This window comes from Myripristis murdjan, chromosome 18 (genome assembly GCF_902150065.1).
Source record: "Myripristis murdjan chromosome 18, fMyrMur1.1, whole genome shotgun sequence".
In the NCBI taxonomy this organism is placed as follows: domain Eukaryota; kingdom Metazoa; phylum Chordata; class Actinopteri; order Holocentriformes; family Holocentridae; genus Myripristis; species Myripristis murdjan.
In genome coordinates this window covers 5,172,481-5,186,469 of record NC_043997.1, presented here as the reverse complement: position 1 = coordinate 5,186,469, position 13,989 = coordinate 5,172,481, and the positions used below count along the sequence as shown (strand labels likewise).

The following is a 13,989-nucleotide window of genomic DNA, read 5'->3' as shown; positions in this document are numbered from 1 at the left end:
AAGGCTATTTGTTGTTGAGAAGAGACTCAAAACCTGCGACTGAAAACCAGATACTCTAAGAAATACACCACTGGAAGCAATTAAGATTTTCTTTTGGTGAAATGTTTGGCGAAGCATGGCTACAATAGATTAAAAATATAAATAATGACTAAATTTTAAAGAAAAAAAGTCCAACATGCCTACCTGCTCCTCGTCTCACAGTCATGAAGAGTTAACTGCATGGCCAAAGTCCACACATACAGAGAAATAAAAGAGAAGTCGTACTTTCACCCTGGTGTCCTGATAACTGGGTCACATTCACTTCATGTTTAGACTTTCACTTTCAGGCTGTGTGTTTGTTCATGTCATAAATTAACACTCAGTCCAGATGAACAACAGGGTTTGGCTTATATGGTTTCATGTTTTTTTTTTCCTTTATTGTTCATTCATGGGACCGCAGCGTGTGCACTGTTTGAAACTTTTGAAAGGTTAGTTTTTAGGTCAAACGTCATAATGAATATTTACATTTCTGTTTACAATGTTCAAGCTTTAAAAAATCAGTTTTAGCTGCACACACACCTGATGTCACAGCATACAGGTGTGACACACTGCGGGAGAGAGTTATGTGAATGCTCACCCAGGAATGAGACAAAATTTAATTATCACAAAATATTCAAAACATAATTATAAGTGACATAATAAGCTGTGATACAAAAAATACAAAAATGTAAATATCGTGTTATAAAACTAAAAACATTACAAAGTCAACACTGTCATTAATAACTGGATAATCTCATGTGGAGTTATTTTCTTGCATTTTAAATCAACAAACTGAGTGAGACAATTTCAAGTTTTTCCTTCTGCCTCTCTAAATCAGAGCAGTGTTATCCTCTCACAGCAGCTCAAAGTCTTTAGCATCACATTTGGAGAAAGTGTTGGTGATAAAGTCTCTTGGAATTGGCAGAAAAAAAGGCGATTCTGAAGTCAACATGGATCTGTTTCCAGTCTTCCTCCTCGTCTCCACATTTACAAATCCCAGTGTGGAAGTGGGAAACATCAACACTGGCAGCTGTGACATGAAATCCAAAGCTGATGTGCTCAGCTCCTTTTCTCTGTCTGATGGCTTCAAATGTCTGCTGGATGTGAGCAGAGATGAAGAAGCTGCTCAGAGCTCAGAGGGACTCAGACTGTTCCAGCGCTGCTTGGAGCCGCTGGAGAAAGGAAGTGGAGAGCAGCTGTTCAAGAGGATCACAGCAGGGAGCTGCACTTCATTTACCTGCTTTACTGTCAGTGAACTCTCTGATGAGGAAAATTAACATCGTGTAAAGTGACTCCCCATGACTGATGAAACTTTATCATCTCTGAATTTCCCCTTCTTTGAATCTCTCCTCTCCTCCTCCTCCTCTCTCTCCAGTCTTTCTTCAGCTTCAGCTCTTCCCTCAGTCAGCTGATCTTTCTCCTGCGGCTCTTCCTGATTCTCTGTTTCTCTCTTCTTCAAATCCATGTGGGATTTATCCTCCTGACTTTCCAGAGCTTTTCCTTTCTGCTGTTCCTCTGCCTGAGTCTTCCTCTCTCTCTCATCCCTGTTTCTCTTCCTCCTTCAGCTCCTCCAGCTTCTTCAGCTCCACTCTGATCTGCTCTATCTGGCTCTCTGATAGTCTCCTCTTTTTTGTTGCTGCAGTAAGTTCGCTCTCTTTGTTTTCCAGTATTTTCTCCTCTTCTTGTAACTGTTTCTCAAGATGGGACTTTGTCCTCTCCAGATTGTTTTTGCCCTGTAATAAAAGACTTAGTTCTTCATCTTTCTCTTTCTTTGCTGTGTCTTTTTGTTTTTTCAGGTGTGTCTCATCTCTCTGCTTGACTGTTACTGTTCTTCTCTCTGACTGAAGTTTGTTCTCGTTCTCATCTCTCTCTCTCTCCATCTGCTCCAGTTTCAATTTGTTTTCCTCTATTTTGTTCTCCAGTTCAGTCTTTTCTCTCATCAGTTGATCACACAGCTCTTCCCAGTGTTTCCCTTCCTGCTCTTTCTTTTTAAGCTCTTCCTCCAGTTCTGCCTTTTTCTTGTTCAGATCATCCATTAGGTTCTCAAGTTTAATGACGCTACCTGCGCAGGCATTCGCTCTTCTCTCTGTGTGAAACAGAAACAGGAAACAATGTTAGTTGAATTTAAAACCTGTTGTGTTGATGGAGTTTTGTCTTTGAGAGAAAAGGCACCAAAGTGAAGAAAATACAGGCTCAATGAAAACGTGAAGCTGAAAACATGTTTGTCAGAGATAAGAGGCTGATTGATGGCATGGGAAAATAATTCAGCATGGAATAACTAGAAATCAACAACAAACCTTTTCTTAGAAATTCTAACATCAAAACAGTGTTATCAGATGAGTCTAGTCTCAGTAGAGAGACAAATAAGATAAAGGCAGGGAGGTGATGACAGGCAGCAAAGAGCCCGGTAAACAACACTGTGGTATTTTACTGAGATTTTGGAATCAATGAAATTCATGAAAAATGGGAGTTCTTCACATCAAAATAATCATCAGAGAGATGTGACGGTAATCTGACATAATAAAGGATAATAAATGAATGTGTTACTCACCTAATTCGTTAACTCTACATTTCACCATAACAATGACAACAACAACAACAACAACACAGAGGAAGACAACAGACAAGCTGATGGTGACAGGAACAGCAGGAAAAGACGGAAAGGAATCATCTGAAATGATAAAACACAGAACAAGATGACATTTATATGAAACTAGATGTCACACATATGTTAACAACCCACATCCCATCCATAAAAGCCCCCTGACCTGGGACGTGGATGTGTGTGTCCCTGCTCTGGTTGATGCTGAGCTGCTGAACCCTGCAGGTGAAGCTGTTGCTGTGGCTCTTCTCCACAGTCACTCTGCTGCTGACAGTATAGAGGCCATCAGGACCTCTGACTGTCTCTGGAGCTCCAGCAGAGAGGAGCTTTCCCTCAGCATCCAGCCAAAACAGCTCAGGCTCTGGGTACCAGCCTTTACTTTCACACTCTAAAACCACTCCACTGCTGCTTTTGCTCACGTTGAGGACAGGAGAGGAGGCAGCACCTGATGAGGAGGGAGAGGAGGAAGTACACACTCAAGGACATACAGTATCATCAGTGTGAAGTACTACCTACAGTTCAGCAGTACAGGCCTAGCAGGGGGTGAATTAATGATGCTGCTTCAATATGTGCTCTTTACACATTTAGATATTTACATTCCTCATAACAGCCACTAGGGGCAGACAAGCTACTCATCAACACTGACTGGAGGAAAAGACATCATGAGGGAATGAATGTGATATACTTTGCAAAACAAATCATGGACAATAAACACAGTCCTACTTACCAACAACAAGCTGAACAGTAGTTTCTCTACCCAGTGGCAAAATGAAGCATCTGTATTTTCCTTCATCAGAGAGTTTCACTTTAGAGAGTTGCAGTGAAACGTCTCCGTGCTCCAGTTTGTCCATGAACAGAGACGTTCTGCCCTCGTAGAATGGATGTTTTTTATACACAAGCTCCCAGCCGTCACGCCACATATGGACAAATCTGGGCTTCAGGTCGGGTCTCGTCCACTCCACTGTCATGCCAACAGCGTCCACAGCAGGTTCCAGGTGGCTCGGCAGGATGATGTCACCCCCAGCAATCGCCACTATTGGCTGAGGAGAACCAATCAGCTGAGACTGACCTGAGGAGAAATAGAGTTTTTTTTTTTTTTTTAAGTTCATGTCTTTTATGTGATGAACAAAGTTCAGAATAGAAATGACAGATAACAAAATGTACAGGTGTAGTCAGTTGAGGGTAACAACATTTTCACTGATTATTTTCACTTAAACAAAATTAAATCTAAAGTCCAATCATGAGTTTTTACCTGTAAACACCACGGTATCACTGATATTGTATGAGTGTACGTTACCTGCACAGGAGTGTGTCAGAAGAAGAACGACCACAGTGTGATGGAAAACCAAGGTGGTGAAGACGCTGAGCTGAGATTTAAGGGACAGTCTGTCCATCACGTGAAGCATCCTTGCCACCTGAAAGCTGAAACAAACTTTGCTTTACACTGGAAGTTATTACATAGGACATGTGGCAGGGGAAAAAAAAAAAAAAACTACTTCAGGCTTCAAACTGTGAAGAAGTTCAGTCCTCAGGACAAAAGCAGACTCAACTTGCTCCAGCACAACACAGAAGCCACTGAAAGCTTACATGATTTTAAACAGTGGCACAGCAGCAGCAGTAAAAACAGGCACAGTAACATCATCAACCACCACCTTGTAGATATGTGTATCTGGATGATGCAGGGTGGTTTTCTGTGTGTCTCAGTGTATGTGAGGGCTCTGGAAACACATTTCGTGTGGCGTAATCTGTCTGTCTATTTATCCATCTGTTACTAAACCATTGATCTATCCTGTGGTTTCTACTCAGATATTTGATGTGACGTCCTCCAGCACCTTCCAAACAGAAGTTAGAACTGTCTCTGGACCGAGGAACATTTGAAGAATGAAACCTGGGAAACAGCACCCCCTGTTGGTCACTGTCATTCTGTGTTTAGATCGATCGATCGATCGATCGATAGATAGATAGATTTACTTTATTGATCCCAAACTGTGAAATTCTTATGTTACAGCAGCATCAATAGAAACATAAAAATAAAATTAAGCAGAATTATATACAATTAAGACTATATATATATAAAATAAGGACTAACCTAAGAATATAAGATATGAGATGTGAAATATACAGATGGTAATAAATAAATATGAAATCTACAGATGGTATGGAACACACCTAGACAGGTATGCTTTGCAGGTACAGTGACCAGACCAACATGGGACAGCCCTGAATTACAAGCAATCCTGTCCTGATTGTCTCGGAAAGTAAATGACACCTGAGTTTGGATTAGTTATACACACCACTGAATGGACGTGATCAGAGGTAATCAGCCCACAGGGTGATAAAGTCCAATCCTGAATTATGGCTGACAGAGGTTAAAGTCAAGGTGAGGTAAGTGGAGAAGGAGTTACATCCACCAGATGATATCACTGAATAAAATAAAATGAAGTTTATATCATGGATAATGATTAACACACTGATACATACAACACATTGTCTTTCTTTGCCCTCAAGACAGACAGTTGACTTCTGTGGAAGGAAAATACACATTTTAGGCAGCTCAGACTTCCTGATTGATTCAGACTTGCTAACTGACGGCCCATCCTGTCGTCTGGGCCTGGCCTTTAATCCTGTGGGCATGCACATCAACACTTAGCATGTCTTTTGTTCCCATTCGGTACCACATCCTACCTGACCACTGCCTTACAATACCTTGATCACTGTCTTACAATACCTTCCCTCACTTTTTGTTTTCTATTTACGTACCATCTGTACTCACTGTATAAAGGTCTTCCCCTGACATTGCTCTTGGTCAGCTCACCGTACCAGATACCCTCTGTGTCGGTCAGTTCACCAGTGTGCCGGTATACTTCAGTAAACTCACACCTGGACTACAGTGGTTTTTCTTCAACACTTCACATCATGAAAAAAATACATTTCAGTGTTGAGTTTTGACTTTGTTTTACTGGAACTGTTACTCTTCTTTCACAATGTAAGAAGAAGAAGAAGAAGAAGAAGAAGAAGAAGAAGACATTTTGTCAGTATAGAGTTTTTCTTGGCACTCAGCAGTGGCGGTTCAGCCCATGTTTCCACCCTAGGCATAATTACTGCCTTGCGCCCTTCCGTGTGAAAAATGTGGCCCCAGGCGGCTCCCCGCTTCGCCCATGCCTAAAACCGCTACTGGCACTCAGAAACACTTCACAGTAAAAGCAGTAAATGAGAAAATCTCATGAAGTAAACAACATGATGGAAAAAAACACAGCCATATGAAAACAAGTAGAGGACTTAGCAACCATGACAACATTACAGATTAAAGTGATGTACTGGGAGCCAGGTGACTCTGCATGTCAGTCTTTAGTGATGCATTTTAACCCTTACACTTGTATAATGCTCACTAAAATCAATCAATAAAGTTGATATGAAAGTGTACTCCTTTTTCCATATTGCAATATTAAAGCACAAAGAAAGACTATTTTGATTGTTCTCTCCTGTAAAAGTGAAAGTATGAAAAGAGAATAAACTCGTTGTTCAGAGACGAAGTCCAGCAGTGACAGCAGACGAGCTCTTATTTTAAATGCAGCTCACTGAAGGTGATAAAAAAAACTTTTCACAGCTGAGGTAGATTTTATTTAGAATATTTCAGATATTAAAACAGAAATCCAACCGACCTGTTTGATGTCTCAAGGAATTGCCTCATCTCAGAGGAAAGTATAAATGTCCAAAGTGTCATAAAACAAAACTTGAACCTTGAGCTGAGCTGGGCGGCGATGTGTTTTGACTTGGTGTTTTCTGCTCTGAACAGATTAATGCACAAGTCCATTTAGATTCAGATCTATATTACCAATGTTGAGACTGTGTCTATTCAACAACCCCAGAATCTTTATTAACCACAGGGTTCAAACTGTGTTGTCATTTATAGACCAATAATCATACAGTTAATTGTCCAGCACCAGTGTATCATGGTCATATTTAACACTGGGAAATTTTACCCAGAATCCTTTTCTGTCCAGGTCTCAGCCTCTGAAGTGACATTTACTCCATCACGGGATATTTAAAGTCTCCACTGACACCAGATTTTTCTTTTCTTGTCTTTTATTTTGAAGTTATCAGCTGTTAAAGGTAGTTTCCCACCTCCTCTGCTCCCTGAAGCTGAGGGATAAATAATTCACCTGGCCTGGACAATGAAACTGGAATATCAAATAAACCACATTTCATGTAAGACTTTGTTTTTCTGCAGCTGTGCTCAGTGACAGACCTCCATCCTGTTGGCAGCTGATCACATGACAATATCTCCCATTTCATCAAAGGTCAATGAAGGAATATAAGTGACAGTTCATCTGATGTCCTGCAGGGGGCAGAGTTGGAGCTTTTATTCAGGGTTTCTTCCTCACCACTGTCGCCCTGTGCTGCTCTTGGGGGGATTTTGCTCCATGGATTTGGCCGATATCTGTTGGGTTTCTGTAAAGCACCTTGAGAAACTTTTGTTATGATTTGATGCCAAACAAACAAATAAAATTGAACTGAATTGAATTGTAACATCAATCAACTTTATTACAGTATGAGGAACACAGAGACAATGCATTTTTACATTATTTGGCTTGACGTGTGAAACCTCTTGTCATTTCATAGCTAAATAAAATCCATCACACCCAGAGCTCAGCTCAAACGTCATGATGAATATTTACACTTCAGTTTACAGTGTTCAAGCTTACAAAATCATTTTTTTCTGCACACACACCTGATGTCACATTGTACAGGTGTGACACACTGACACACAGCCTAATGTGCATTATCACCAAGGAATGAGGCAAAATTTAATCATCACAATACATTCAAAAAATAATTATGAGCAACACAATAAGCTGTGATATAAAAAATATAAAAATATAATATCTTGCAATAAAACAAAAAAATGACAAAGTAAGTAGTCATTTCTAACTGTACAATCACATGTGGAGTTATCACAACACATTCAAAACATAATAATAAGAGACACAATAAGCTATGATACAAAAATATGCAAAAATATAATATCCAGTTACAAAACTAGAGACATTACAAAGTACTGTTATTAATGACTGTATATTCTCATGTTAAGTCCATTTTCTTCTATTTTGAATCAACAACCTGAGACAGAGAGACGGTGGTGGTCAAGTCTCTTGGATTCTGAAGTCAACATGGATCTGTTTCCAGTCTTCCTCCTCGTCTCCACTTTTACAAATCCCAGTGTGGAAGTGGGAAACATCAACACTGGCAGCTGTGGCATGAAATCCAAAGCTGATGTGCTCAGCTCCTTTTCTCTGTCTGATGGCTTCAAATGGTTTTACTGTCAGCAAACTCTATGATGAGTAAGACTTAAAAAATTAAAATAGTGTAAAATGACTCCCCATGACTGAAAACGCATTAGTGTTTTTCCCCTTCTTTGAGTCTCTCTTCTCCTTCTTCTTCCTCTCTTCCTCCTCTCTCTCCAGTCTTTCTTTAGCTTCAGCTCTTCCCTCAGTCAGCTGATCTTTCTCCTGCGGCTCTTCCTGATTCTCTGTTTCTCTCTTCTGACTTTCCAGAGCTTTTCCTTTCTGCTATTCCTCTGCCTGAGTCTTCCCCTCTCTCTCCTTCCTCTGTTTCTCTACCTCCTTCAGCTCCTTCAGCTTCACTCTGATCTTCTCCATCTGGCTCTCTGCTACTTTCTTCTTTTCTGTTGCTGCAGTGAGTTCAATCTCTTTGTATTCCAGTTTTTTCTCTTCTTCTTGTAGTTGTTTCGCAAGATGGGACTTTGTCCACTTCAGTTTGTTTTGGGCTGTTAATAGAAAACTTAGGTCTTCATCTTTCTTTTTCTTTGCCTTGTCTTTTTGTTTTTTAAGGTCTGTCTTGTCTCTCTCCTGCTCATGTATTTTTCTTCTCACTGACTGAAGTTTCTTCTGGTTCTCATCCCACTGTCTCTCTGTCTTCTCCAGATTTAATTTGTTTTCCTCACTGTTTTTCTCCAGTTCAATCTTGTGTCTCATCAGTTTATCACACTCCACTACCAAGTGTTTCCTTTCCTCCTTTTTCTTTTGCAGCTCTTCCTCCAGTTTGGCCTTTTTCTTGTCCAGATCCTTCAGTGTCTTTCTTTCTGTCTTGAGCTGCTCCGGGTTTCTTCCTTCCTCCGTCAGGAACTGAAGTTCAACATTGTTCCTCTGAAATTTGGTTTTGCTCCCCTCCCTCTTTCTCTCTGTGTGAAACAGAAACAGGAAACAATGTTAGTTGATGTTAAAACCTTTTGTGTTGATGGAGTTTTGTCTTTTGGAGAGAAAAGGCACCAAACTGAAGAAAATACAGGCACAATGAAAACATGAAGCTGAAAACATGTTTGTCAGAGAGGCTGACTGATGGCATGAAAATATAATTCAGCATGAAATAACTATAACCTCACTATAACTATAATAATTATAACCTTTCCAAAAAAATATTTCTCTGATTTTTCTCTTTAAGTTTTAACCTTTTATGTAACCTTTTAATAATGGTATGAAGACTTTTTCTTTTTGTGTCATTTGCAGCAAAGAGCCCAGGCCACTTTGACAAGAACTGAGCCTTAAAGATACACCCTCTACTGGTTGACTGATAAAGCATCTACCACAACTTTTTTTTTTTTTTTTCAGTAAACAATAAACACTGGTGTTTTTATTGAGGCTTTAGAATTAATGAAATCTATTAAAAATGTGAATCCTTCAAACCAATCGTTCAAACCATCAAAGAGATGTGACGGTAATCTGACATAAAGAAAGGAGAGGAAAAATTAATGTGTTACTCACTGATTTTGATGTGTTTCAACTGCCACACAACATAGACGACAGCAACAAAAGGCAGCAAGGCAACAGACAAGAAGACAACAAACAAGCCGATTGTGAAAGGATCAGCAGGAGAAGCCGAGAAGAAATCATCTGAAATGATAAAACAGAACAAGATGACATTTATATATAACGAGATGTCACACATGTTTAAATAACCCATAGCATATTTTTAAAAGCCCTCTGACCTGGGACGTGGATGTGTGTGTCCCTGCTCTGGTTGATGCTGAGCTGCTGAACCCTGCAGGTGAAGCTGTTGCCGTGTCTCTTCTTCACAGTCACTCTGCTGCTGACAGTATAGAGGCCATCAGGACCTCTGACTGTCTCTGGAGCTCCAGCAGAGAGGAGCTTTCCCTCAGCGTCCAGCCAAAACAGCTCAGGCTCTGGGTACCAGCCTTTACTTTCACACTCTAAAACCACTCCACTGCTGCTTTTGGTCACGTTGATGACAGGAGAGGAGGCAGCACCTGATGGAGGGAGAGGAGGAAGTACACACTCAAGGACATACAGTATCATCGGTGTGAAGTACTACATACAGTTCAGCAGTACAGGCCTAGTAGGGGGTGAATTAATGATGCTGCTTCAATATGTGCTCTTTACACATTTAGACATTTCTATTCCTCATAACAGCCACTAGGGGCAGACAAGCTACTCATGAACACTGACTGGAAGAAAACACATCATGAGTGAATGAATGCATCATGGAAAATAAACACAGTCCGACTTACCAACAACAAGCTCAACTATAGATTCTCTGTCCAGTGAAAGAATGAAGCATCTGTATTTTCCTTCATCAGAGAGTTTCACTTCAGAGAGTTTCAGGGAAACGTCTCCGTTTACCAGTTTGCCCAGGGACAGAGACGTTCTGCCCTTGTAGGACGGGTGTTTTTTATGCTCAAGCTCCCAACCTTGACGCCATAGAAGGACAAGTCTGTGGTCCAGGTCAGGTCTCGTCCACTCCACTATCATGTCAATAACGTCCACAGCAGGGTCCAGGTGGCTTGGCAGGATGATGTCATCACGAAGTTTCGCCACTATTGGCTGAGGAGGACCAATCAGCTGAGACTGACCTGAGGAGAAATAGGATTTTTCAATGTCATGCCTTTGATGTCATGAATGAGGGAAAACACAGATTACTGACATTTAGGGTTAATAAATGGTCCAGGTCAGCATATGCAGTGTACGCCCAGTAGAGGGTAAACAACATAAACATTTAAAGGAAATAGTATTTGCAGGGATTATTTTCACCCTTAAATAAAATCTAAACCCAATCACAACCTCTGACCTGTAAACACCAGGGTATGACTGATATTTAATGTGTGTATGTTACCTGCACAGGAGTGTGTTAGAAGAAGAAAGACATCAGTGTGGCCAACTCTCTAGAATAAATGACCTCCACGCCTTCATGATCCAAGAAATAATAATAAACAGTGGGGATGGCGATAGCACATTGTTTACATTGCTTATCTGGAGACAGACCTTCAGGAAAAGGCTGCCTGCTTCCTCCCACAGGAAACTGGGAAACTCATGACCGACAAGCTGCAGCCACATTACTCTGAACAATAATGACTTCGTGACGCCAGAGGAGGGTGGAGAAGGGGGGTGAGAGCTGATGTCTGGGCTTGCAGGCAATTGATAACAGATCAATGTGAAAAACCGTCATAATTTTGAAGACGAAAAAAGAAGTCAAAAAGCTCAAATGTGCAACCAGAATCCAGGAAGAACACATTTTGTAATTGTGTCACATCTGGTTTGTGTTTTTTTTCTGCTCTGTAACTGCGCAGCCTAAAATCACCACAGGAGGGCATTTAAACCCTTACCAAAAAGATGTAAACTTCTAGTTTACCTTTCCAAGTATACTTAAGTGGAGTTTGAGTATACTTTATCAAGTATACTTTCCTTACCAAGTATACTTGTATTTATGTACTAGTAGTGTACTTACATATGTACTAGTTAGTATACTTACAAAGTATACTTCAAGGTTACTTTACTTATATATAAGTATACTTAAATTATACTATTTCCTGTACTTGAGTTGTACTATTCTTTAGTTAAAGTAAACCATTCGTTTACTCATTAGTGTACTTCAAGTACACTATTGCTTTACTTACTTTGCACTTTTATAAACTTAAAAGTGTACTACTCTTTTACCTTCAATGTACTTGAATATACTTTACTTATACTTGATGCATACTACAACCATAGTTGAATTTGTTGACTTTGTTGACCCGGCTGGGGATTGAACCCCCGACTTCCCAGTCTCAGGGTGGATGCTCTACCACTAGGCCACTGAGTTGGCACAGTCTAGTTTGAATCAAATATCTGAGTGGAGAGGTATCTCATGTGAATAAACACCTCTTGGAAAAAAATGCACTTTAATGAACGAAGAACTGAAAAATGCGAGGTACTGAATGAAAGTGTTACAGGGTTTAGGCGCCAACCCTGTGAGAGCAAATGTGACAAATAGGCATGGCATTCAAAACTTCCCTTACCAAAAAGGAGTATACTCAAGTATACTTATAAGTGTACTTTTTATGAACTAAGTATACTTTCTGTGAACTAATACTTAGGTAAGTATACTTTTCAGATTACTTTGAATGTACTATCAGGAATATGAAGTTTAAGTATACTCCAAGTATAACATACTTGATATACTTTAAGTTTAAGTATATTATCCAATAGTAGTTAAAACTTAGTACAAGTATATAAAAATGTTGTACCTGCTTGCAACATGGAGTGTTATTTTACTGTATTAGCTGGCTTGTTGTATAGCTATTTTACACATTGGCTGCTTTGAGGTAGTTGCCATAACACATACACTGTAAGTGAACCTGTAGTGTACTGCTTATACTTGACTACATTTACACTTAAATACTACTATATTTATGTATATACTGTTTATATGTTCAAGGTTGCCAGTTGCCACACACAAGTACACAATGCTCAAATCAGAATTCAACTCATACTTAAAGTACCATCCATCTTTCCTTATAAAACACATTTAAAAACAACAACACTGTGCCAAAGTGCTTTACAATTAAAAAAAAAAAAAAGAAAGAAAGAAAGAAAGAATGAAAGAAAAGAAAATACACACTGCACATGAGTCATCATATTGTAGTCACGTTCATATACATTTGGCAACATACAAATGATCAACGTCATCAAGTGTTTTGATGACGTTGATCCCTTCCAAACCTTGTGTGTGGCAACTGGCAACCTTGAACATATAAACAGTATATACATAAATATAGTAGTATTTAAGTGTAAATGTAGTCAAGTATAAGCAGTACACTACAGGTTCACTCACAGTGTATGTGTTATGGCAAAACAGCCAATGTGTAAAATAGCTATACAGCAAGCCAGCTAATACAGTAAAATAACACTCCATGTTGCAAGCAGGTACAACATTTTTATAAACTTGTACTAAGTTTTAACTACTATTGGATAATATACTTAAAGTATATCAAGTATGTTATACTTGGATTATACTTAAACTTTGTCTGTGTACTCATCAGTATAAACTAAGTATACTTTTGTTAAGTATATTCCTGATAGTACATTCAAAGTAATCTGAAAAGTATACTTACCTAAGTATTAGTTCACAGAAAGTATACTTAGTTCATAAAAAGTATACTTATAAGTTACTTGAGTATACTACTTTTTGGTAAGGGAACTGTTGCTGTCGGGTCTGACGATCAACCCCAAGTGACAGTGAGAGATAGTTTATCAGTGCACACACACTCTGGCAACAAAGATACGAGGTTGTGCCCAGTAGCCTTCATATCAGCCTTACATACTAACATTTAACCCTTTATTTTGAGCTCCCTGACAGCTGATAGAACAGACCTGTGTAAATTATAATGTTACTGTTGTTCAACAGAGAACTTTGTAGAATAAAAGACAAACTGTAAGCAGCCTCATTCTGCTAAAGATCCGCGCCTTCATGATCCAAGAAATTAACTCAAATAAATTAAGAAATACATAAATACTAATCATGATAACGGCGAAAAAAACAGACAATTATCCACCGCTTACCTTCACACGGAGACGGACTTAACAGCAGAAACAGGCATGAAAGAAGAGCTGGTTTGATCATCGCTGCTCCAAACGCCTGAGAATACGGGGAGGAAAATGCTCAAATGCAGCCCGCTGTCTGGAAACACAGCTGATTCTTGCAAAGAGCCTGAACAACTCAAGCACAAGCAGCGGCACTCCAGTGCAATTTACTTTCGTTTTTGCGGCTCATTACATAACGGCGGCTTCCGAGCCTCCAGCTCACTGAAATGATTTTTCTTTTAACTGCGCCGAGACCCGGTGCGTTTGCTTTCTGTTTGTTTACAGAAACCTGAAACAGAGAAAAGTAGTGAAATTAATGACCGAGCTGCAGGAAAATATCCTGAATGTGATGGTGACGCAGGAGCTAGAAGCCTTGCAGTAAAATAACAGTTGTACCTTTCATTTGACTAAGACTCGATTCCCTCACTCACATGGCTGGTCTAATCAGAAAAACTGGGGGTCCAAGCCCGAATGAACCAGAGGCCTTGCATTACA

At 39.7% G+C, this 13,989-nt stretch overlaps 2 protein-coding genes across 3 annotated transcripts in view; both read right to left on the bottom strand.

Annotated features, from left to right (window-relative positions):
* Nucleotides 1–13,651, bottom strand: part of LOC115376898 (butyrophilin subfamily 3 member A2-like) — a gene marked incomplete at its 3' end in the record, with an annotated part of 28,832 nt that extends 15,181 nt beyond the window's left edge. Inside the window, exon 1 of the mRNA XM_030076726.1 lies at nt 13,474–13,651. Coding sequence (XP_029932586.1) covers nt 13,474–13,534 — 61 coding nt within the window. The remainder of the gene's footprint in view (nt 1–13,473) is intronic.
* LOC115376880 (butyrophilin subfamily 1 member A1-like) lies at nt 513–4,974 on the bottom strand. Of its 2 annotated transcripts, XM_030076697.1 has the most exons (6): nt 4,915–4,974; nt 3,918–4,042; nt 3,348–3,689; nt 2,787–3,065; nt 2,570–2,689; nt 513–2,104 (listed from the first exon to the last, which is right to left on the bottom strand). In XM_030076697.1, exons 2-6 carry the CDS (start codon nt 4,024–4,026, stop codon nt 1,557–1,559), a joined length of 1,398 nt encoding a protein of 465 aa, XP_029932557.1. In that variant the 5' UTR covers nt 4,027–4,042; nt 4,915–4,974; the 3' UTR covers nt 513–1,556. The 2 variants fall into 2 exon arrangements, with proteins under 2 accessions (XP_029932557.1, XP_029932556.1); XM_030076696.1 differs by lacking the exon at nt 4,915–4,974 and having other exon boundaries at nt 3,918–4,061.
* Nucleotides 13,652–13,989: the final 338 nt, after the last annotated feature.

What these genes read in the sequence shown, in the direction of transcription:
- LOC115376880 (XM_030076697.1), bottom strand. Translation starts at nt 4,026, where the DNA reads ATGCTTCACGTGATGGACAGACTGTCCCTTAAATCTCAGCTCAGCGTC. An exon ending in TCTGACACACTCCTGTGCAG is followed by an intron (nt 3,690 to 3,917) that starts GTAACGTACACT and finishes ATTTCTCCTCAG; the next exon opens with GTCAGTCTCAGCTGATTGGT. An exon ending in ATGTAGAGTTAACGAATTAG is followed by an intron (nt 2,105 to 2,569) that starts GTGAGTAACACA and finishes TGTTTCACACAG; the next exon opens with AGAGAAGAGCGAATGCCTGC.